At 43.4% G+C, this 24,607-nt stretch overlaps 1 protein-coding gene across 1 annotated transcript; it reads left to right on the top strand.

The window, feature by feature from the left end:
• Positions 1-6,791: 6,791 nt before the first annotated feature.
• Positions 6,792-23,108, top strand: LOC146619492 (uncharacterized). Its single transcript, XM_085370227.1, has 9 exons — positions 6,792-7,030; positions 7,802-7,908; positions 8,354-8,466; positions 14,307-14,523; positions 15,069-15,184; positions 15,397-15,508; positions 17,714-17,915; positions 22,012-22,335; positions 22,970-23,108. The coding sequence occupies exons 1-9, from the start codon at positions 6,792-6,794 to the stop codon at positions 23,106-23,108; spliced, it is 1,569 nt and encodes a 522-aa protein (XP_085226353.1).
• Positions 23,109-24,607: the final 1,499 nt, after the last annotated feature.

Here is a 24,607-nt window from a genome sequence, read left to right as displayed (position 1 = left end):
GGATCTGTACGCAATTCCTGGAAGCTGAAAACATCCCAACACCCCCACGCCCCAGTAAAGCAAAACTATGCACATTTCAGAGTGGCCTTTTATTGTAGCCAGTCTAAGGCACACCTGTGCAATATTCAAGATAAGATAAAATAAGATAAGACTTTATTGATCCCACAACGGGGAAATTATTGCGTCACCTCAGCTCAGGTACAGATATCAGAAGGAAATACAAAAATATAATAAGAACAATCGATGAAAAAAAGTAAGATAATACACTATATACAGTGGGGCAAAAAAGTATTTAGTCAGCCACCGATTGTTCAAGTTCCCCCACCTAAAATGATGACAGAGGTCAGTAATTTGCACCAGAGGTACACTTCAACTGTGAGAGACAGAATGTGAAAAAAAAATCCATGAATTCACATGGTAGGATTTGTAAAGAATTTATTTGTAAATTAGGGTGGAAAATAAGTATTTGGTCACCTCAAACAAGGAAAATCTCTGGCTCTCACAGACCTGTAACGTCTTCTGTAAGAAGCTTTTCTGTCCCCCACTCGTTACCTGTATGAATGGCACCTGTTTGAACTCATCATCTGTATAAAAGACACCTGTCCACAGCCTCAAACAGTCAGACTCCAAACTCCGCCATGGCCAAGACCAAAGAGCTTTCGAAGGACACCAGGAAAAGTATTGTAGACCTGCACCAGACTGGGAAGAGTGAATCTACAATAGGCAAGCAGCTTGGTGTGAAAAAATCAACTGTGGGAGCAATCATCAGAAAATGGAAGACATACAAGACCACTGATAATCTCCCTCGATCTGGGGCTCCACGCAAGATCTCATCCCGTGGGGTCAAAATGATCATGAGAACGGTGAGCAAAGATCCCAGAACCACACGGGGGGACCTGGTGAATGACCTGCAGAGAGCTAGGACCAAAGTAACAAAGGTCACCATCAGTAACCAGAGGTGTGGACTCGAGTCACATGACTTGGACTCGAGTCAGACTCGAGTCATTAATTTTATGACTTTAGACTTGACTTGAAAAAATGTTCTAAGACTTGTGACTTGACTTGGACTTTTACACCAATGACTTGGGACTTGAATTGGACTTGAACCGGTTTACTTGAAAAGACTTGATATTTTACCCCAAATACAAAATTTAACATGCATATTATATAGAGATTGAAAATGTGACGTCATTCACGGGTAGAACCGCAAAGGATTCTGGGAACTCGTGGCAAGCGGTACTAGCGCACGCAGGCTTTCAATTAAAATCAGTTATACAGCGATAAAAAGAAACACAAGAAGCCGTTGTATTATTAACTGCAATAGCCGGTCGCATGACAGCCACGGGAAGCCGACGGGTAAAGAGATCGGTTGTTATCGGATTACGTCGTTGAAGAGAAATTGTTCGAGCCATGTTTCCGAAGTAACAAAGATGCGACGGGTGGCCTGGATTGCAGCCATTCAAAGATCAAATATAACGTCCCAGAACCCTCCAGCTCACAGGTTAGTCTGCTCCAAGCATTTACACGAAGGTCAGTGTTTTTTAGTAGTTAATACGTCACTTTCATAACATAACTGGTGATATAGGTTACAAGCAAGTCTGGCGCTGAACAGAAATTGTCGCGCTATGCTCCTTTGTTTATTGTGCATAAATAGTGAATTGTCCTGACACAATATTGCGTTTCGCTTCTGTTATTATGGTACATTGACAAGAACATATACTTTTATTCACAGGATAAAACAGGTTTTTTGTATCACTAATTGTCCAGTACGATTACAGCATACAATATTATTGTCACTGCTACATTTCTGTGATGCTACCAGAAATTATTTCCACTACTAATTAATTACCGTTGAGCTCAAAGGTCCTATTAATAAACGGTTAACGAATGTGTATTTATGACGACGATTTGTGAGACTGGTAAACTTATGATACGTACGATGGTCTTTCGTTCTACACGGTGCATTTCAAGGTCCTGCACCCATCCGTCGGTAAACTGTACCTGGGCTTGTTGCAGTGACCTGAAGTTACTAAACTTCATGAGTGTATGCACTCACTCCAAGAACCGTATGATTATAAATATGCATATAAATATGCTACGATGAGATAGCTGACTTCATCTAACTAGCAAATGTTGTCCAGGCTACGTTGGTGATACAGTTTTTTTAATGTGTATGATATTTTTGTCATGCGATTTTAAAGCCGGTCCTACAACCGCATCCAAGAATGACATGCAGCTTATCTCAGAACTGTCGGTGAAAATTATTCTTGGAGCTAAGTTTAATTGAGCTGCATTTTAAAGAGGTGCAATTTCACAATTTGTGTATATTTTCTAAGTTCACTATTTTGTCATGTGTTGAGAAAAACACAGATTTTAAAATTACATGGTCTAATATTTACATTTAGCATAACTGCAACATTATTTTTTCGTTTTGTTTTTTTTAAAGACTCGAAAGGACTTGAAATTCAAAGTTTCAGACTTGTGACTTGACTCGGACTTTTACACCAGTGACTTGAGACTCGACTCTGACTTGCCTGACATTACTTGAGACTTGACTTGAGACTTGAGGATAAAGACTTGAGACTTACTTGAGACTTGCAAAACAATGACTTGGTCCCACCTCTGTCAGTAACACACTACAACGGCAGGGAATCAAATCCCGCAGTGCCAGACGTGTTCCGCTGCTGAAGCCAGTGCATGTCCAGGCCCGTCTGAAGTTTGCCAGAGAGCACATGGATGATACAGCAGAGGATTGGGAGAATGTCATGTGGTCAGATGAAACCAAAGTAGAACTTTTTGGTATAAACTCAACTCGTCGTGTTTGGAGGAAGAAGAATACTGAGTTGCATCCCAAGAACACCATACCTTCTGTGAAGCATGGGGGTGGAAACATCATGCTATGGGGCTGTTTTTCTGCCAAGGGGACAGGACGACTGATCCGTGTTAAGGACAGAATGAATGGGGCCATGTATCGTGAGATTTTGAGCCAAAACCTCCTTCCATCAGTGAGAACTTTGAAGATGAAACGAGGCTGGGTCTTCCAACATGACAATGATCCAAAACACACCGCCCGGGCAACAAAGGAGTGGCTCCGTAAGAAGCATTTGAAAGTCCTGGAGTGGCCTAGCCAGTCTCCAGACCTCAACCCCATAGAAAATCTGTGGCGGGAGTTGAAAGTCCGTGTTGCTCGGCGACAGCCCCAAAACATCACTGCTCTCGAGAAGATCTGCATGGAGGAATGGGCCAAAATACCAGCTACTGTGTGTGCAAACCTGGTAAAGACCTATAGTAAACGTTTGACCTCTGTTATTGCCAACAAAGGTTATGTTACAAAGTATTGAGTTGTATTTTTGTTATTGACCAAATACTTATTTTCCACCCTGATTTACGAATAAATTCTTTACAAATCCTACCATGTGGATTCATGGATTTTTTTTTCACATTCTGTCTCTCACAGTTGAAGTGTACCTCTGGTGCAAATTACTGACCTCTGTCATCATTTTAGGTGGGGGAACTTGCACAATCGGTGGCTGACTAAATACTTTTTTGCCCCACTGTACAATGGTAGCATACACAGTATGTGATTATGGATATGGTTGGAAATATGGAAGACATAAACTATATAGCTTGACATAGCTATTGTACCACTACTATTCCTGTTTATAGACATGTACACACACATGTACACACTAAATATACATATGTATAGATATACATACATATATACCTGCACATGTCCATACGCATGGAAGGTCCATTATGCATGAAGTGGTGACCGTGGATGTTCACAGTGTCCAGTGACTTATGACATCGTGATTGAGGAGTTATAGAGTCTAACTGCTGTTGGGATGAATGATCTGCGAAAGCGCTCCTTCCTGCAGCGAGGGTGTTTCAGTCTCTGACTAAAGGAGCTGCTCAGCCCACTCACATACTCATGCAGTGGGTGATGTGGGTTGTTCATGATGGATGTCAGCTTTACTAACATCCTCCCCTCACCAACCACCTCCACAGACTCCAGGGGACATCCCAGCACGGAGCTAGACCTCCGCACCAGTTTGTCAATCCTGCTCCTGTCCCTGTCCGTGCATCCACTCCCCCAGCAGGCCACTGCATAGAAAAGGGCAGATGCTACCACAGTGTCATAGAATGTCCTTAACAGAGTCCTGCAGACTCCGAAGGACCTCAGTCTCCTCAGCAGGTGGAGTCGACTCTGGCCCTTCTTATACAGGACGTCTGTATTTGTAATCCAGTCCAGTTTATTGTTGAGGTGAACACCCAGGTACTTATAAGAGTCCACTATCTCAATGTCTTTCCCTTAGATGTTCACCGGTGTTTCATGGGGTGACTTCCTCCTGAAGTCTATGATCATCTCCTTTGTCTTGCCGGCGTTGATTTGGAGTACGTTGGTCTCACACCAGCCAACAAAGTCACTGATGACCCCCTGTATTCCTGATCATTCCCGTCTGATACGCATCCAATGATGGCTGTATCATCTGAGAACTTCTGTATATGGCAATCGTCCGAATTATAACAGAAGTCTGAAGTGTAAAGGCTGAACAGGAAAGGTGAGAGAACCGTGCCCTGTGGTGCCCCCGTGCTGCAGATTACCACCTCGGACACACAGTCATGGAGCCTCACATACTGTGGTCTGTTGGTAAGGTAGTCGATGGTCTATGCAGTCAGCTGTTTGCCTACTCCGGCTCCCTCCAGCTTCCCTCTCAGTAGTGCAGGTTGGATGGCGTTGAAAGCACTGGAGAAGTCAAAAAACATGATCCTCACAGTGCTCCCCGCCTGCTCTAAGTGAGAGAGGGATCGGTGTACCAGGTAGATGACAGCGTCATCCACCCCAATTCCAGAACGGTAGGCAAACTGCAGGGGTCCAACACTGAGCCCACCAGAGGCAGAAGGTGGAGCAGGATGAGCCTTTCTATGGTCTTCATCAGATGAGAAGTCAAGGCAACAGGCCTGAAGTGGTTGGGCTCCCTGGGGTGTGCGATTTTTGGCACCGGAACCACACAGGAAGTCTTCCACAGTTCAGGAACCCTCTCCAGGCTCAGGCTCAGGTTGAAGATGTACAGAGCCACCTGACAGAGCTGGTCTGCACAGTCCCTGAGCAGTCTGGAGCAGATTCCATCCGGACCTGCTGCCTTCCTTGCCTTCGTCATCTTGAGCTGATTTCTCACCTGATCAGCTGTGAAGTAGATGTGAGGCTGGGCTGGAGTGGGGGGTGGGGCTAGCTTTGTTGTGGGTAGATGTGTGGATAGGGGTGAAGCAGTGTTGTGGTGAGAGGAGAGCTCAGGTGACAATGGAACCTGGGGGGTGGGAGAGGTGATAAGTGGGCCATTGTCAAATCTGTTAAAAAACAGATTCAAGTCGTTAGCCCACCCCCGGCCAGCAGACACTGTGGCTCCTCCATTGTCCTGGAAGTGTCCAGAGATTTTTTTCATGTTCCTCCAGACTTCTCTGACGTTTTTCTGTTGGAGTTGGTTTTCCATCTTCCTCCTGAAGCACTCCTTGCCTTCTCGGATCTTGTATTTAAGATCTTTTTGGACTTTCTTAAGTTCCTCCTTGTCTCCCGACCAGAAAGCACTCTTCTTCTTGTTCAGCAGGGCCTTCAGTTCTGGGGTGACCCACGGTTTATTGTTTGAGAAACACTGTATCTTCTTGGTAGGCACAGTGTTCTCAACACAGAAATTAATGTAGTCCGTGATGCAGAGCGTGAGGGCGTCGATGTTCTCAACGTGAGGCTTGCAGAGTTCCTGCCAGTCTGTGCATTCAAAACACTCTCTTAGGGCCTCAGTGTATTCCTCAGACCACACCCTTATCACCTTCTTCGTGGGGGGGGGTTCCTCTTCACCATAGGAGTGTAGGTGGGGTGGAGAAGGACCAGGTTGTGGTCTGAGTGGCCAAGCGGGGGGAGGGGTGATGCACTGTAAGCCTGCTTTGTGTTCATGCTGTCTAATCAGCACCTTGATATGTCATACCTGTTAGGTGGGTCGGATTATCTTTAGCTGTGGATGGATCGACCCAAATTGTATCGACACCAAATGGGCATCGGTATCGGATCGATACTAGCCTAGTGAGATCAGTTCTTTACCTAAAGTTCCGCTCTTGTTTGCAATACTGTGCTTTCGGCAAAGACGAAACAACCAGGTCGCTGGATTCGCCTCTCCTGTGTCAGCGCAGAGCAGGCACACTTTGCTCCCCCTCCCCCCTCTTGTGTTTAGATGTTGCACTGTCACAAGACATGACTTAGACGCTTTGGGGGTTGTTAAGTTGTTGAAGTGTTGATGTTATTATTTATATTTTCACCAGTTGTTTTTGTTGTTGAGAATTTTAATTGTAATTTTTGTAATATAGTTTATCAACAGTACTTGTTTGTTTTCATTTGTTTACTGGTTTGCGTGCACTTTTTATTTAAGATTTTTCTAAAAAAGAAAAAGAAAAAAAAGTGATAATTGTAAACCACCACGGCAGACCCGATGGCATTTTAATGCTTCATTTATTCTTAATAATCACACGGTTGCTGTAACAGTACATTAAACGGCTGCAGCTCTCCTGCTGACGGCCGTACACATCACCACCACCAACCACAACAACAACACAAGTAGAGCGTTTAAGTCGGCGAGGCGTGATTGTAGATGCCTTCCGGCATCGCAGACCACACTCCGCCACATATCCCCATCACCCGCCTGAGGTCCGGGAGCCATCCAACCGAACCTACTCCCCCCCTGTGAGAGCAGGCGATGGAATAAACCCGGACCATCGGCGCCCCAGGTCCCTGCCCAGCGATGGGGAAGTGTCCGCTCTGGCGGTCGACCGCGCATCCAGCGGCACCGGTGACAAGGTGGTTCTGTGGGCCGCCCACTCTCCAGCGGCAGCCTGGGAGCTGGTCCGGTGACCACCCATGTGGCAAGCAGTGGCTAAGCAGCAGGCGTGAGAGTGAGCCGGGGCTCACAGGCAGCTGGGTAGGCGGCCGTGACACAGGACCACACAGTGTGCCAGCCTATGTTGAAAGAGAGGCCGGACCGTGAGTGGCAGGACCCCCGCGCACCTCAACCTCCGTCTCCAGCTTGGCAGGTCACGCTGGCACGCCAGCCTCCGGCTCACCCTGAGCCGCACGCTGTCACCCTTACAATAACCACACGGTTGCTGTAACAGTACATTCAACGGCTGCAGCTCTCCCACTGCGGGCCATACACATCACCACCAAAACAACAACAACACAAGCAGAGCACAAGCCATGCAGGTGAGTCCATCTCACATGCAGCGGCTTCGCAGACCACACCGCGCCACAATAATAAAGCATTTTCTATTTCATTATAAACTTTGTTCTAATTATGTCCTGGGTTTTAACTATTTAATAATAAAAAAGGAAAAATCACAAAAATATTAATTGAGATTTAGCAATTCAATGACGCTTCCACTTTATTTATTGAAAAGTATTGGTGTCGACGATACTGGCCCATATTTACTTGGTATTGGATTGATACCAAAATATGCAGTATCGCACACCACTAATTATCTTAGCAAAGGAGAAGTGCTCACTAGCACAGATTTAGACAGATTTGTGAACAATATTTGAGCAATGGGTCTTTTGTGTATGTAGAAAATGTTTGAGTTCCATTCATGAAAAATGGGAGCAAAAACAAAAGTGTTGCATTCCTATTTTTGTTTAGTATATACACATATATAACTCATATAACTCACAGGATTTTATTTTTGTTCAATACCGCCACATTGTGGTAGTTGCTGCAACTTTGGGTTTCTCCAGCAATGCTGTTACTTGTTATCTCTGTAGGACTGACAAAATCTTCCACCACCGGATCATGTACTACAGTGCAGTCGCAAGTTCAGAAGTCTTAGATCAACTAAATGTGACTCAGAACAGCAGTCAAGGAGATGTTGGTAAGCTAACTTTTACTGGATGGTGCTCAATGTTAAACTTGTTATTTTTTATTGCTATTTCAAAGTAAAAGTAAAGTCAGTAAAATTTTATTGATGTAGCACCTTTTAAGATAAAAAAATCAAAGTGCTTCACAGAAGCAGAAACGGACATACAACCTCAAATAAACAAAATCAACCAAAAGCAAGTTTAAACAGATACGTTTTTAACTGCTTTTTAAAAGAAATGACTGAGTCCACAGATCTCAAACTCAAAGAGAGCGAGTTCCAGAGTCTGGGAGCCACTGATACAAATGCTCTGTCACCTTTTGTTTTTAACCTTGTTTTACTGTTATTACTGGGAGCTTGTCTAGACTTTGGATGCAGAGAATGTGATAAAGTTGGGAACAAGAAAAAATTCTGACGTCATTATGGACAAAGCGGTGTCATCTTTTTTTCACCTATGCAGTTCCTCAGAGACCATCCGCCCAGAGACCGTACACATACACTCTTGCAATGGTTAAAGGCACAAAGACACTACTGGTATCGGCTTATCTGGAACACCGCACAGACAAAAAAAAGGTCAGTAAAGAGATAAAGGTTGTAGTGTTCCATTATTTAAATCTCTATATTGGTTCCAATAATGCATGAACAGTAGGCTACTGTGCAAAGGTTTTAGGCAGGTGAGGAAAAAATGCTGTAAACAAGGAATGCTTTCAAAAATGGAAGTGTTAATCATTTGTTTTCATCAATCAACAAAATGCAGTGAATGAACAAAAGAGAAATCAAATCAATATTTTGTGTGGCCACCTTTTGCCTTTAAAGCAGCATTAGTTCTTCTAGGTACACTTGCACACAGTTTTTGAAGGAACTCAGCTGGTAGGTTGTTCCAAACATCTTGGAGAACTAACCACATATCTTATGTGGATGCAGGCTTCCTCACATCCTTCTGTCTTCATAAAATCCCAGACACACTCAATGATGTTGCGATCAGTGCTCTGTGGGGACCGTACCATCACTTCCAGTACTTCTTGTTCTTCTTTACCCTAAAGATAGCTCTTAATAACTTTGGCTGTATGTTTACAGCATTTTTTCATAACTGCCTAAACGTTTTGCACAGGAAGAAGAAGAAGAAGAAGAAGAAGAAGAAGAAGAAGAAGAAGAAGAAGAAGAATGGATTGGATTTATATAGCGCTTTTCAAGGCACCCAAAGCGCTTTACAATACCACTATTCATTCACTCTCACATTCACACACTGGTGGAGGCAGCTACAGGTGTAGCCACAGCTGCCCTGGGGCAGACTGACAGAAGCGAGGCTGCCATATCGCGCCATCGGCCCCTCTGGCCAACACCAGTAGGCGTTAGGGTAAAGTGTCTTGCCCAAAGACACAACGACCAGGACAGAGAGCCCGGGGATCGAACCGGCAACCTTCCGGTTACAGATACGCGACCTGGGGGCGACCTGAGCCACGGTCGCCCCCAGTACTGTATGTTTGGGGGTCACTGAACATTCAGAAAATGCCAGACAAGGATTTGACAAGAAATTGACATAAAGACATTGTTAAGGTCTCAGTAATATTTTTTATATGAATCGGTTTTGGGTGGCAAAAATAAATGGAATTTTCTTGTAGAAATTATAGAAATACATATTAAGGAGAAGAGACAGAGGACACAGACAGAGGGGAGCATAGGAAGCACAATAGAAGGAAAAACCATCATGTTATGCTATAATGCAACAGGACAATGAAGTGAGCAGCTTTGAAAAGGTAGGATTAATCATAGGTAGGCATTAACTTCAGAGAGGGTAAGCCACTGATGAAATCTAGTGAAACGTGAGTGTTGCGGCTACTCCAACCAATGGCCGCGGCAGGCTAAACATGAGGACCCTGATGACGCGCAACAATAAACGCACAGAACACTTCTGTATCATTTGCTTCTTTATTTCCACATGCAACCGTCCAAACCACAAATCAGCACATGGGATTAACTATCAAACAAACGCACAGACTGCACAAGCAAAATAACTGCAACTCGTCAATAACTGTACTAACTATTATGTCCAATTACAACCTGGTCTATGGCATTAATTAGTACTCCGATATACAAACACCATCAAGTTACAGTCGAATATATCAAATCATTCAAATTGTGCTCAAGTTGTGCTCAAGTTGCGGTCAACAGAAAGTTTTGCCTCGTGCTCACCCTACCTTCTGCTCATCACAACTGGTGCTGTGAACAGGTGAGTGCAACCACATTTATTATCTACCACACCCATGAGACACGCCCAACACCCATACACCAATATAGTGAGTCCATTTAAACCAACCCACTTCAGACGGGAACCACTCATATGGCTCCTACAGTGAGAAAAGGGCCTGTTAGAAATGGGCAAAGGTTTTAAGTGATGGAAACCCTGGATTTCCATGCAAGTGGTGGGATTGGTACATCATCAACCGATGTCTGTAAAACTGCTGGAGCATTAGTCAGAATTTATAATCTGATATTTGTGTTTATGACTAAACACAATATTTATTACAAATAAATCAGCTAAACATCAGTATGTTAATAAGAGCATAACAAAAGTTTTGAGCAGTTTTTCCGGCAAGTACATTACAATAATCCTCAATATTTTTATCCAGTGTTGAAGTTCAATGTTGGTAGCAGAGTGAAGGTTTCGGACACTCCAAAGAGTTTAAAATCCAACAACCTTTGTAATATGTAGAACTTTGAGGACCATCACAAAGGCTATAAAGGTAAACTGATCTAGGAGTAAAGTAAAAATGTACTTCTAAATCAGATAGTAAAAATTCCTTTATACGTGTTAAACTTTCCATTTTAGTGCAGGAAGAGAGGAGTTATGTAGAAACACAGAAGGTGAGGGTGCTAATGTTGAGAATGGACTTGTATGACCTCAGATTTTAATGCAGCAAATAAGAAATTACATAAATTTACAGTAGCATAGCATAGCATAGCAGCTTTATTTATAACTCACTTTACATCCAACAAAGTTGACCAAAGTGCTACAAATATAAAACAGAGAAGAAACAGTTTAAATTACATATAAAATATCTTAAAATTAAAAATAATATAATTAATAAGAAACAAATTAAGAGACATCAACAAGTCCTGCTGTGCTAAAAGCCAAGGTAAATAAATATGTTTTAAGACGTGATTTAAAAACAGATAAGGAAGGTGCCTGTCTAACATGTAAAGGCAACTCATTCCACAATTTTGGTGCTGCCACAGCAAACGCCCGATCCCCTCTGAGCTTACGATTAGTCCTGGGCACGCTCAGGAGGAGCTGGTCTGCCGACCTGAGGGACCGGGAAGGTATGTATGGATGAAGAAGCTCAGAGAGGTACAGAGGGGCAGCATTGGACAAATATTTAAAAACAAATAAAAGCAGCTTAAAATGGATCCTAAAATGCACGGGCAGCCAATGAAGTAAATATAAAACTTCATTATTCATTACAGTATTCATAAGGGTCTTCTGAACTGCTCTTTGTCCAACTGGTATTCCACACTAGCAGTCTCAGAAAAAGTTGTTTCAGACCCAGGAAAGGTATCAGGAATGAGCTTATTGCCACAAAACATAGTGTTTGACCTTACAGAATCTGCAAAAAAGGTTGCTGTTCCTGAAACCCCAGGCTCAGATGGAGCATTAGGGAAAATGCCAATTTTACTCAGTAGCAGACTCAGAAAATTCAATGTCAGAGACCGTTTTTGGGTGGAGAAACGTTTGTGAGAGCTCTGTTTCCTCCTGAAAGAGGGAGCTCACGAAGGCAGGGCAGCAGACACTGACAATGAGCAATCAGGCATCACTGAGGCAGGCATGCTGGTCATTGCCAAAACGGACATGAGCAGCAGAGGCTGAGGTTCGACAGCTCCTGTCTAATCTAACTGACAAGAGGGGTGAAGCAAAACCTAGCATGATGCACATGATGGAACTCAGTACTCTGGGTGTCTCACTGCATAAGGGAATTCTACTAACAGTTTGGTCCTTTGAACCAGATTTCAAAATCTCTCCAGTTCATTTCTGCTAACGCTAACCGATCGGGGCTCAAGAGTGGGGAGTTTGCCTTGTAATCGGAAGGTTGCCGGTTCGAGCCCCGGCTCCGACAGTCTCGGTCGTTGTGTCCTTGGGCAAGACACTTGACCCGTTGCCTACTGGTGGTGGTCAGAGGGCCCGGTGGCGCCAGTGTCCGGCAGCCTCGCCTCTGTCAGTGCGCCCCAGGGCGGCTGTGGCTACAATGTAGCTTGCCATCTCCAGTGTGTGAATGTGTGTGTGAATGGGTGAATGGGTGGATGACTGGATGTGTAAAGCGCTTTGGGGTCCTTAGGGACTAGTAAAGCGCTATACAAATACAGACCATTTACCATTTAACATCCAGGAGACCTACAAGACCTCTGCCCCATCACTCATAAAGTGCCGTCTGAGAAGGTGAGGCTGAAGCTGCAGCTTCCTTTCTGAAGCACAGAAAGGAATTGGCAAGAATAACAGAGGAGCAAACCACCAGCTAGTGGTGGACAGAGCAGTTGCCCAAAACTGCAAGACCAGGCTTAGAAATCTGTAGCACCACTTGAATTGACTACAAGAAAGCCTATGACTCGATGCTCCACATGTGGCTCCTTGAATGCCTAGAACTATACAAGATCAAGAGGACCCTAGGAGCCTTCGTCAGGAACTCAATAGGAAGGTGGCAACCGCTGGAGGCCAACTTCAAGCCAATAGCACTGTGGTGGGGCGTGGTTTGCGGTGCTGCTGCAGGTGCGATTGACCCACCTGAGCGGCATCCGCAATCACGCCTCACCGGCTTAAAAGTTTGGAGTTTTGGTGAATATGTTTGTTGTTACGTTGAGCTGGCAGCGGGAGACCTGCAGCTCTGTGTGTGTACAGCAACTGGTAAAATCAGAATCAGAATCAGAATCAGAAAGGGGTTTATTGCCAAATGTTGAGCAGGTTTACAACATTAGGAAATTGCTGCGGTGCTTCAGTGCAAACATAGTGTCATAAATAGCACTTAAATAGACATGAAAAAATAAAAGTAGGGATAAGAATTAAAAGTGCTACGTAGAAAGATATGTGCATGAGCTATACATGGGATATATACATGAGAATAAGAATTAAGAGTGCTACGTTGAAAGATATATACATGAGCGCAGGTGGTGATCAGTGCCAATCATGGAATGATGCAGTGACACAGCGTAGGGTCATGTGTTAGTGGCGGGGACAGTCATATGGTTATTGTTCATGTGTCCAACAGCAGAGGGGAAGAAACTGTTCTTATGGCGAGAGGTTCTGGTGCGAATGGACCGGAGCCTCCTGCCTGAGGGGAGCAGGTCAAACAGACTGTGTCCAGGGTGAGAAGGGTCAGCTGAGATCCGAGCTGCACGCCGCAATGTCCTGGAGGTGTACAGGTCCTGCAAAGATGGGAGTCTGCAGCCAATCACCTTCTCAGCAGAGCGCACAGCACGCTGCAGTCTCTGTTTGTCCCTGATAGTGGCTCCAGCGTACCACACGGTGATGGAGGAGGTGAGGATGGACTCGATGATTGCAGTGTAGAACTGCATCATCGTCCGTGTTGGCAGGTTGAATTTCTTCAGCTGCCTCAGGAAGTACATCCTCTGCTGGGCTTTCTTAATGACGGAGGTGATGGTGGGCTCCCACTTCAGGTCCTGGGTGATGGTGGTACCCAGGAAGCGGAATGAGTCCACAGAGGTGATGGGGGTGTCAGTCAGGATGATGGGGGGGAGTGGGGCTGTGTGCTTCCTGAAGTCCACAATAATCTCCACTGTCTTCTGGGCATTCAGCACCAGGTTGTTGTGGCTGCACCAGGACAACAATAAAGATGATCAAAATGCCACTGGGACTGCCATGTATGTTTACAAGCACAAGTCACCATCAAGTTGGGGAGCTATCAAGGAGATGCTCTGTTCCCACTGCTGTTCTGCATAAACCTGAACCCTCTCAGTGAGATCATTGACAACATTGACTACAGAATGGAGCAATTATCAGCCACCTCCTCATCCACATGGATGACATCAAACTGTGTTGGATTGTAGCTGGTACATCTGTCTCTCTCCATTAAAATACAACTGTCACAAAAATTAGATTTCATATATTAGATATCATAATATTTCTGTAAGTGCTCAAACTTCAGAATTCAGCAGGTTATTGAAAACATTTGCCTTATTTTAGATTAAACCAAGAAAAAAAAGCACTTACCAACATATTCACTTACAGGAACAAGGATATTTTCTGTCATGCACATCTACTATGCAGATGAGTAACACAACATGATTGGCTTGTATGAGTCCAATAAGGCTGTTGATTAGCACTTTGGTGGCAGTGGTTAAACATAATGCTTGTCCTGTAATTTCTCTTATATTAAACCCTCCTTCCTGCCTTTTTCTTGTTCCAGGTTTGTGCCATTGCAGTGGTGCTGCGGAGTGAGAAGGTGGCCTATCGCTGTGTCTTTCGTTGCCAGGAAAAGCAGCTTCTCTCTAATGGTGTGGCCGACATCCACACTGATCACTTTGGTTTTGCCTATGGGACAGCAAACATCATGTGCCCCCTCCCCTCAGGCTGTGAGACACCATCTTCTATTGCCGTGACCTCCGCTGATGCCAACTCTACAAGTACAAGTACAATGTTAACCTTGCTGTGGGGCATGTTAATGGAAATGCCAGTCTGTTTGTCAATTTGGTGCTTGCTTTAAGTTGAAATATCTCAGCAATTAATGAATGGATTTCAAAAATACATCTAGTCCCAGTTCATGGTGTGCATGAGATCAATTAAATACCAAAATATTGATGTAAAAAGTAAATAAATAATAAGGTAAATAATTACTTAATTTTTTAAAGGTTCTACAATAATTTTTCTAAACTTTACATTCTAAGTGAACTATTTGATGACCATTCAGGTTTACATTATGTTGACATTAGTGATTTTCTCATTTTGCCTCCTATGTCACCACCAGGTTTAGACTCCCACTCATTTTGTGAAATATCAATATCTACTCTATAGCCTGTCAGTAAAACAAAGCTGCAGGGAGTAACTGATACCTGAAACATTTTTATATGTCAGTTTGACTTTAAGATTGTTTAACCCAAAAAGTATTACTAATTGGAGTTCAGTTACAAAAATAAGATGGTAAAAGTGTATGTTTGTGTGGTCTCTTAAGATGATCCCAACCAAGAGTTTTTAGAGGTGAAGAACCAGCAGGAGAAGACAGAATCTTTTCCTTACAACTTCACCGTCTGCATCTCCACCATGTTTGATTTTACCAACGTGCTGCAGGTACAGTGACATTTGCTTTCTTGCTTTCAGAAGACAGAAAAAATAGATTTTTGAAACTCATTCTCTAAAGTATGCAGACTAAGACAGGAAGAAATAAAACCAGAAAAGGTATATTTTTCCCAGTATTCCTTACAGTTATAATAATAAAGAAACAAGACATTTCTGCCATCCTTGCATATTAACACTTGTTGTTCAAATGTGTTGGATTGTAGCTGGTACAGAGTCTTGAGATGCTGCAGTTACTGGGAGTGAACAGAGTGGTTGTCTATAAAACCAGCTGCAGTCCTGAAACGCAACGAATATTGGACTACTACACACAAAAAGGTGGAGTATGGTATAGTTTTCTGTCTGAGTGTGTCTTTCCTTATGACCTCACATCACCAGCTAAAGGCATTTTCACACAGTGAACACTGAGTGAAGTTGCCAAACACCCTGAACTTCCTTCCTTCAGCTAATCACAACTAATGTTTTGTGATCAAAACATACACTAGTTTACTACAGTTTCCTCTATAAATCACTCCAGTTTGTACTGGATTTGGACTTCACCAGGCAACTTCAGGATTAGCCTGGAGTTTTCATTACTATGATAATGGTTCGTGTTTAAACAAGGAATATCAATATGGCATCATAGACAGAAAACCTAACCTTCTCAGGGGCAGATCATTTGTAGGATAAGAGATCAACAAGAGGTTAAGTGTGAAATCATTACTGACCAATCAATTCTTTTGAAAATGACATCATATTAAACATGTTAACCTGGGTCGTTTGGCTCTTGGCAGAGGTGGTCGCGTCTTTCTCCCTCATCTTTCCTGCTTGGCTTCTCTTGTCCGTGTCTAGTCTTGTCTAACTCAAAGAGACTCTCTCTGTCTTGTTCTCTAACCAAGAAATTACGGATTTGATCAATTGGTCTCTTGATGCAATTGACATCCTCTTCTCAATGAGAACCCTGGGCAGGCTGAATGGAGGGCGTTGAAGACATCTACCTATTCGGAACCATGATAACGGGGTTCTTGCTGATTGGAGCTGGCACGGCCCTGGTTTACTGACGACTAATGGAAACGGTTACAGCTGCTCAAAATCCCATAAGGCCGGCTGGATTGATGCCGTGGGTAGAGCCACAAGTACTCAGACAGTGTTTATTGAACGCAATATGGATAAAATCATAGAGAAGCTTGCGACTCCGCAACAGGAAATTGATAGATCTGTGGACCAATGATGGAACTGGAATGCAGAAACCAAACCCGAACAACCACTATCTTTATGTGGCCTCCCCTAACCAGCTGGAAGCTCCAGGGCCAAAGCTGGAACAACAAATTCTCCCAGATAACAAGACGGTGTATGACTCTCTGCCCTTTCCTCCTACTTCTTCAAGATCACCTGCGTCGGCTTGGGGATTGTCGACTTTTGTTTAAAACTGGTGAAAGGGCACTCTCTCGAGTTGGACACACACACATGCACATGCACTCAGACACAGATATACAAATTCCCCCCATCTAAAGTTTTGGTCTTTGTCTGACACACATCAATAGAAGCAGCTGTATCACCTGATGTTTATTTTATTTTATTTATGTATTTATTTATTTATTTATCTAATGCTGGCTATAAACATTTTCATAACAATTGTATTGTTTTATAAAACTTGATATATAATTCTAAAACAGGATACAAATTTGTACTTATAGATCTATCAAATTTGCAAGTTTGTCTTGTTTATGTGCTCTCAGACCATCAAACACCATCAGGGCTGCAGCTGAAATGAGTGAAAGTTAAAACTGTCTTACACATTTTGTCAGATTCTCCCGTGTCTTTATGTTCATGTTTCCACTGTTTATGCAAGTGAGTCATCTTGACTTGCTGTGTATTACAGAGACCTGGAACTGTTTGGTGGTCTCAGTATTGAGACTGCATGAGCTCTCACAGGATCCTTCCGTGGCCATGCTCACAAACTGGATTTATACTTAATATTGGTTTCTCTAATGTTTAATGCCATTAAAAATGACTAAAACTAAGTACCTAAAAGAACTGATAGTTCTCTGTGGATTTATGTATTTTTTATTTTTTTGTTTCACACATGGTACAGCAGTAATTCATTTCCTATACACAACCTTCCTTTCAATTAACAACAGAGCCTTTCACTTAGTCACACAGACCAGTTCTAATATTGGAAACCTTTATGAAAACTAGCATTCATTCTTGGATCATGTTTGAGAGCAACAGATGAGAGTCTGTTTTGTCTGTTTTTAGTGCAGCCAAAACCTTAGGTTGTTTTAATGAGATCATTAAGTTTTTGCGTTGGGTTGTTTCTTAGCCATGTCACTGCTGCTGCTCCAGGTTGTTTATTACTCTAGTCTTATTCACTGAGACAAAAAAAAAACAGGTAATGTTTTGTTTTCATGTGTCTGCTTCACCATAAAGATCCAGAATGCATTTCACCAGTTCAATGATTTCAGTTTGAGGTTGGAGTTGCAGTAATTGTAATGTCTAGTTTTAATTACTGACATTGAACTGCTTCCAGTGTTTTTTTCTCAGGTTTACTGGAGGTGATTCCTTGGTCTCTGTCCAGATATGTGAACGTGTCTCGTGGCTGGCTGCCTGAACATGGTCCCGGTGAACTTCACTACTTTGGTCAGATTCCTGCTCTCAATGACTGCCTTTACAGATACATGTACCAGTCCAGATATGTGGCTCTACATGATATAGATGAGCTCATACTGCCCCAGAAAGTCGTCAGGTATGTGTGTGTATTTTCATGGTTTATTATGAAGATGGAAAATATGTGCAGTGATATACTAAAACATGTGCTGCAAACATACATGGAAATACAAAATATAAGACAAAACAAGAACAGTTTGTATGATTAGAGAGGTCAATGAGGTTGAAAGTCAATATTTATAATGTTTTAGTAGTCTTTAGTAATAGTTCTCCAGGCTTCTTGAAGGACATTCAAAGCTCTTCTTTGGATGTTTGCTGCCTTTCGTTTTGTCCTCTGTCAAGATAATCCCCTAACCCTGGTGGTCCCCGTTTCATAGCGTCGTCACGTTTTTGACTCAGTGCACGTTCTATTACATCTGGGGTTCCGGGCCTTTGTTAAATTGGTCAGCTTCAAGTTTGTTTGGCCAGGCCTTCGCAGGTCTGTTAGTGAATGGACTGCAGCGTGCGTTCCATGCCAGCATGCAAAGGTCCATAGGCACACCAAGGCACCCTTTGAACCATTTCTCATCCCTGGCAAATGTTTTTGATCATGTGCATGTTGATCTGGTGGTTCCTCTACCGCAGTCACAGGGTTTCACATACCTTTTGTCCATGGTTGATGGGACCACCCGGTGAACAGAGGTGGTCCCCCTGATATCCACAACTGCGGCGGTGCTTCCGTATTTCCCTGTCTCAGGTTTTTATGTTTCATGTTCCAGGTTTCTAGTCACAGGCTTTTTGTTCCTTTATATCAGGGGTAGGCAACTACAGGCCTCGAGTGCCAGTGTCCTGGAGGTTTTAGATGTGTCCATGATTGGGGGCCCATCCCTGGCGCATGGTGCCGCCGGTGTGTCGAGCCACCTGGGGGGCTCTTCAACTGGTGGGGGAGATTGTCACACCTTGCAGGAGCTTTCCTCTCCTCAGGAACTCTCTGCAGGAGGGGGAGATACAGGAGAGGTGGAGGAAGATCTCAGCCTGGGCGTCTATCGTCTCATGTAATCTGGAAGATGAGTGGATGGGGGGGTGGGTGCAGTTTTCTCTGTGGTGGGGTTGGCTGGACTGTCCCGGGCTCTGTGGGGCCGGGAGGCGCTGCTGCACTGGGCCCGGTCTGGATGGGCCTGGGCCCCCTTTCCCTGGCGGGTCGCGGAGTATGGGAGTGCCTACTGGGGTCAGCGGGGGAGCTGGCCCCAGGGAGGGGTCACCTGCCCCTCCCTTCCTTCCCTCCCCATCTCCAGCTGCCTCCCTCTTCCCGCTCCACCACAACCACCCACACATGCAGGGCCTTGGAGTAGGGGTATGTCACCAGGGTGCAGAGGAGGCTACCCCCCCCCTCTGTCCCCTTCTGGCTGCCTCTGCCTCAATTTTATCCCACAACTTAGACATTCACATTACTCACACCCTCATTACACATACATATAGGATCTTGGGGGTGGGCACGATACACGGAGTCCAAGTTACCATCAGGGTGTACACCTCACCCCTGGCATCGTTGCCCACCTCTCAATTTTAAATACACGTAGACATTGAGGGCTAGCAGGAGGGACTATACGCTTACCTGCTGCTCTCTGGCAGGTAGCTCCATGCCCTCCTGGGTTTTAATTGCACCTTAGAACACACATGCATCAACACTACAATGAGCGGGTGGAGGGAGGTTTGGAGTCTTCTCTCACCCCCATTCTCTGCGGCCTGCTGGAGCGGGGGGGCTAGGAGGAGTTGGCCGTCCGACTGCGGTCTGGGGTGTGGGGCCTCCCTGCTGCTGCGGAGTCGGGGCGGTCTGCCTCTCCCCACCGCAGGGAAAAGGGTAACACCACCTGGGTCTGGGTGCAGTTCCCCCCTCCAGGGGCAAGGGTACCTAGACCCGGTTGGTAGAGTACGCTTGGGGAGTGTGATCGTGTATACAGCGTCTCTTTATGTCTGTCTCCACGTTGGTTGAGTGTGGAGTAAGTGCATATGAGAGCATGAGGGTGGGAATGGATGTTTGTGTCTGTGTGTGCCTGTATGTCTGTGTCTATATGTCAGGTTGGGTATCAGACGCCACCTCTCTGGGGACATCTCAGGCCTCCAAACCTTGGAGGGCCTATCTCCACCCACCACCACTTCCCCTGCCGGTGGCGGACTCCCTCAGGTGTCGGTGCGTTGGTGGTTCTTTGTGTCTGGGGGTGGGCGTCCGGGTACACACCGGCTCACTCCTTGGCGGCCGCTTATTGGGGCTCGCTCGGGCCATTTCGGAGGTGGGGTGCCCCCGGCCTCTCGGCCTGGGGCTCGGTCACTCAGGCACAGCTGGCTGCCGGCGGAGCTCACGGGCGTGTCACTGCAACTCCCCCTGGCTTCTGCTCCGCGGCTGCTGAATGAGCCCTCATCTGGGACTCTCCTCAGCTCTTACTGGAACAGTGGCGCGGCTGCCCCTCTGTTGGTCTTCCTTGGTCTCTTGTGTTCTGGGGGCCTCTGGATGTCTGGAGTTTTGATCTCCTCCATACCTGCTTCATACCATAGAGGACAGGGCTGTGGCTCCCCACACTCCCTAGCAGATCATTACATGGAGAAACCTTTGGAATACAAGCATGCTGATCCACACAGGTATGCACACAGGTGTACACACGGGTGTTCACAGACGCGGACTACAGCTTTCTTGGCTGCTGCCTCAAAGCACATTGTGCGCTGTCTATCTTGCGTGCTGCACAATATCGTTTATTATTTAGTAACTATTGATATCTACTGCTAGCTAGTTTATTGTGATGGTGCTTTTTTTTTCTTATTATGTTGCTCTTTGTTGTTTGCTTTCTCTTCTGTTTTTTTTTTCTCCATACAGGTGACCCAGGTGTTTTGTTTTTTTTTGTTTGTTTGTTTGTTTTTTTTCTCTCTTCCCCCCCTTCTCACCGTCTCTTCTCCCCTTTGGTTTTCTTTCTCTCCCTCTCTTTCTTTCATTCTTTCCCCCTGTCCTATCCCCCAGTCATGTCTGTCCCGTTTGTAGCAACCGAAAATAAAATAAATTCATAATTATAATAAAGGTCAATCAAATGGACCAATATGGCAAGGCCATGATGATCCACTTGGTAAAATAAATCCGCTTGGCATCTTTCTTGGCCTTAAGACAACAATTCTGATGGCTATAGATCCAAACGGGACAAAAAAAAAAAAAAAAAAAAAAAAAGATGTGTCTATGATCCATCACAGCTGATTTAAAGGGCTAAATGACTCCTCAGCATTTCTTGAAGTTCTCCAGAGGCCTGGTAATGAACTAATCATTGGATTCAGGTGTGTTAACCCAGGGTGCAATCTAAAACCTGCAGGATACCGGCACTCGAGGCCTGGAGTTGCCTACCCCTGCTTTATATTATTATTTTGTACCTGCTCCCATCATTAACTGATCATTAACTAATAAAACATTCTTATTGAACGATTTTATGTATTGAAAAAAAATTCGGAAACCTGACGATCTGGCTTTGACTTTTTATGCCTCATCAAGCTTTGCCTTAATCGTCAATTCTTTATCAGTCAGCATCAGACATCCAGTCATCTCAAAACCAGTTCTCTTGTTGTTCAGTCAATGTTGAACATTTTTCTTCATTTGAACTTCAGCTTATTAAAGTTAGGAATAAGTGATTTTTATTTTGAGAGTACAATAAATAAATAAAATTTGTTCTCTTATATTTCTTTTATACAACACTTTGATCAGCTATTTATCTTTTTTTTCTTTGATAGGAATGACAAATATCTTGCTTTATAAATTTGAAGTCTGCAGTATGTATATACGATGTAGAAAGGAGTAAAAACAAAGAAAAACCATTAAATAAGAAGGTGTGTCCTGTTGGTGTGTATTGATGACAATGTCAGCCAAAATTTGGATTCATGACACCAATAGTAAGTTAGTAGACTTGCCTAAACGATTCCCAGGTTAGTGAAATAACAAACAAACAAACATTAAAAGTAGAAGGTCAAGTCCAAGGTTTGGTCCTGAAATATGGGAAAATCCAAAGAAAAACTTTGAGAGATCACTTAAGATCACTTAGAGATCACTTAAAACACATTATTGAAATTGTTTTCAACTTTCCTGCTGTGGTTAGTCATCTTTTAATTGCTTGTGTGCTGTTCAAGTGGTTTTACATGTTATAACTATCTTGTTATTCTGTTGCCAGCTGGGTAGAGTTGTTGCCGCTGCTGGAGAACAAATATGGTGCCAACAAGTGCTACATGTTTGAAAATAACGTGTTCCCCATCAATATCATGTTGGCTCCTCCAGCATCCCAAAGTCTGCCACCACAGACTGACTGGAAGAATGTCACTGGTGTGAACATTTTGGCTCACCTGTACCAAGAACCAATCATTAAGGAGACTTACAGTAACTTCAAGATCATTGTCAACCCTCGAGCAGTGTTTTCCACAACTGTTCATGGGGTTCTGAAGTCACAGCATGGCTGCTCCTGGATTGACAGGAACATAGCACGGATGTACCACACAAGGTAAATTAGTTAAACAATTCCTCATCATTAGTTGCTACAAAAACCAGCAAAAATTGTGCTCAATCCCATGATAGTCTGTTTCCCTTTTAATGCTATTCTGCTGTGCTTCACTGGATAAACCCATTATTAAATCTGTTTGTTTACCACACTAATATTTCTTTCACCTTCCTCTCTTTATCAACAGATTCATGTTTTTGTTCCTGAGCAGTGACTTTTAATTTATTAAACGCTTAGTTCCTTTTGTTCTGAATATTGTGGATATTATTTATACATTTTACAGATTTCACCCTTGTGCATTAAGATCTATTGTTTCTTTAGACTTTCTGGGGTCAGAAAGAATTTATAATGGTAGCCAAACAAGGACACTCACCGAGTTCCAGGAGGATTTGATGAAAATTGTAAAGAATGTATTTACAGTCAAATCTGATTACAAACAACTTGGAAATTTTTCTTTATACAAAACAATTGTCTAAATAAAGATTACTTATTTATCACTGTGTTTTTACCTGTAAGATATACTTCCAACAGCATCTTTGCTAGCACGTAATTTTTAGATATTTTTATTCTGAATCTTTTGTCTCTCTTATAATGTATTAAGCACATACAAACCTGTTTCATACAATTTTTTTTGCAGATTTCTGAGACAACCCAACCTGGCAGAAGACAAGCTGATTTATGATGGCAGACTGCTGAGCTACAGCGCCCACTTCACACCAGCTGTGAACAAAGTGCTCAGAGAGACTGGATTCCTACCAGAGCACAGCACACAATAGGCTTGGTGCATAGCTAACTCCCTTTGAGAAACAGAAAATAAACAAACAAAAAAAAAACAGGGGAAGTTTTAGGAGTGACGGCGAGAGAGAGAGAGAGAGCGAGTTTTGAGATGTGAGAGATTCGTGACGTTTAGCGTGTTTGGAGTGTGTAGTTAATGTTGTGTCTTGTGTAGTTAGTGTGTAGTGTTGTGGATAGTTTTGTGTTGTGTGTGAGAACAATGAGGCGACTGCTGTCTCCAGGTAGAAACAGGAGTGATACACCTGCTGCTGTCAGACCTGCAGGTATCAGGCTGTGATGTTCTTCTTTATAGTGGACAGAAATTATTTCTTTTGGAGTGGCACAAATAATGTGTGTGGCATCTTATTGAATGCAGAACAGCTGATTGTTCTGTAAATAGTTTGAAATGGTTATTTAAAAAATCAAGGTAAAAGGTAAATGGATGCAAATAACTTTGTTGTTTGCAAAACTTGTGCATATGATTTTAAAATTGACAATTTATATTTACATTTAAAGTTATGAAATATGATTCATTAAACATGTTTGTGGTTGTTACAGTAAAAAAAACTTTTTCTACTCTGATTTTTATGTTTTTTGTCTGATTTTAGATCAATTGTGTTAATACAGTCCGTAAAAATGAAAACAAAACTGTAAATTCAGACACGTGAGGTTGTGCTGAAAAGGATGATACCAAACGAGGCAAATAAATAGTTTTTAAAGGTAAAATGTGGAGGAAACATCAAAAGTAGTTAAAAATGGCCGATTATACCCTGGACCCCAGAGGGTTAAATGTTTTGTTTTTTTAAAGTAACGCAATAGTTACTTCAAGTAATTAATTACTTTTAGAATCTTGTAACTCAGTTACTAACTCAGTTACTTTTTTGAAAAAGTAACTAGTAACTATAATTAATTACTTTTTCAAAGTAACTTGCTTTGAACACTGCTGTTCACCGGGACAGTTTTGCTTGCAGAGCTATGGACTCCTCCTCCTTCCTTTGAGTCACGGCTTCTTAAAGTTGGTTCATCAGATATGTTTTATTGTGTTTTAATTTACTGCCCTCCCGGCCCCGCTGGTGTTTTTATTCAAGATTTTACAGACTTTTTAGAATAATAATTATAATGTGTACTTTATCGATCCCCGTGGGGAAATTACTCTTTCTGCATTAGTCTTTTCCCATTTACTTAGTGAAGCAGTGGGCAGCCACAAATCAGACACCCAGGGAGCAGTGTGTAGGGACGGTACCTTGCTCAGGGATACCTCAGGGTAGTGGATTCAAACCCCTGACCTTCCAATCATGGGGCGACCACACTACCTACTGAGCTTGCATTATTAAACTAGAGAAGGTCTTAATGATTGGGGATTTCAACCTGCACGTGGATGATCTTAGCTGTAGCATGGCCTCTGACTTTCTATCCATTACAGACTCTTTTAATTTTATTCAGCATGTCTCTGGACCCACCCATGTTAAAGGCCACACCTTGGACCTTGTGTTTTCTCTTG

The sequence above is a fragment of the Diplotaxodon limnothrissa genome, linkage group LG14, assembly GCF_057381915.1.
Source record: "Diplotaxodon limnothrissa isolate DT_005_m linkage group LG14, D_limnothrissa_male_GT1.1, whole genome shotgun sequence".
Taxonomy (NCBI): domain Eukaryota; kingdom Metazoa; phylum Chordata; class Actinopteri; order Cichliformes; family Cichlidae; genus Diplotaxodon; species Diplotaxodon limnothrissa.
Note: the sequence above shows the minus strand (reverse complement) of the source record. Positions and strands in the feature narration are given on the sequence as shown.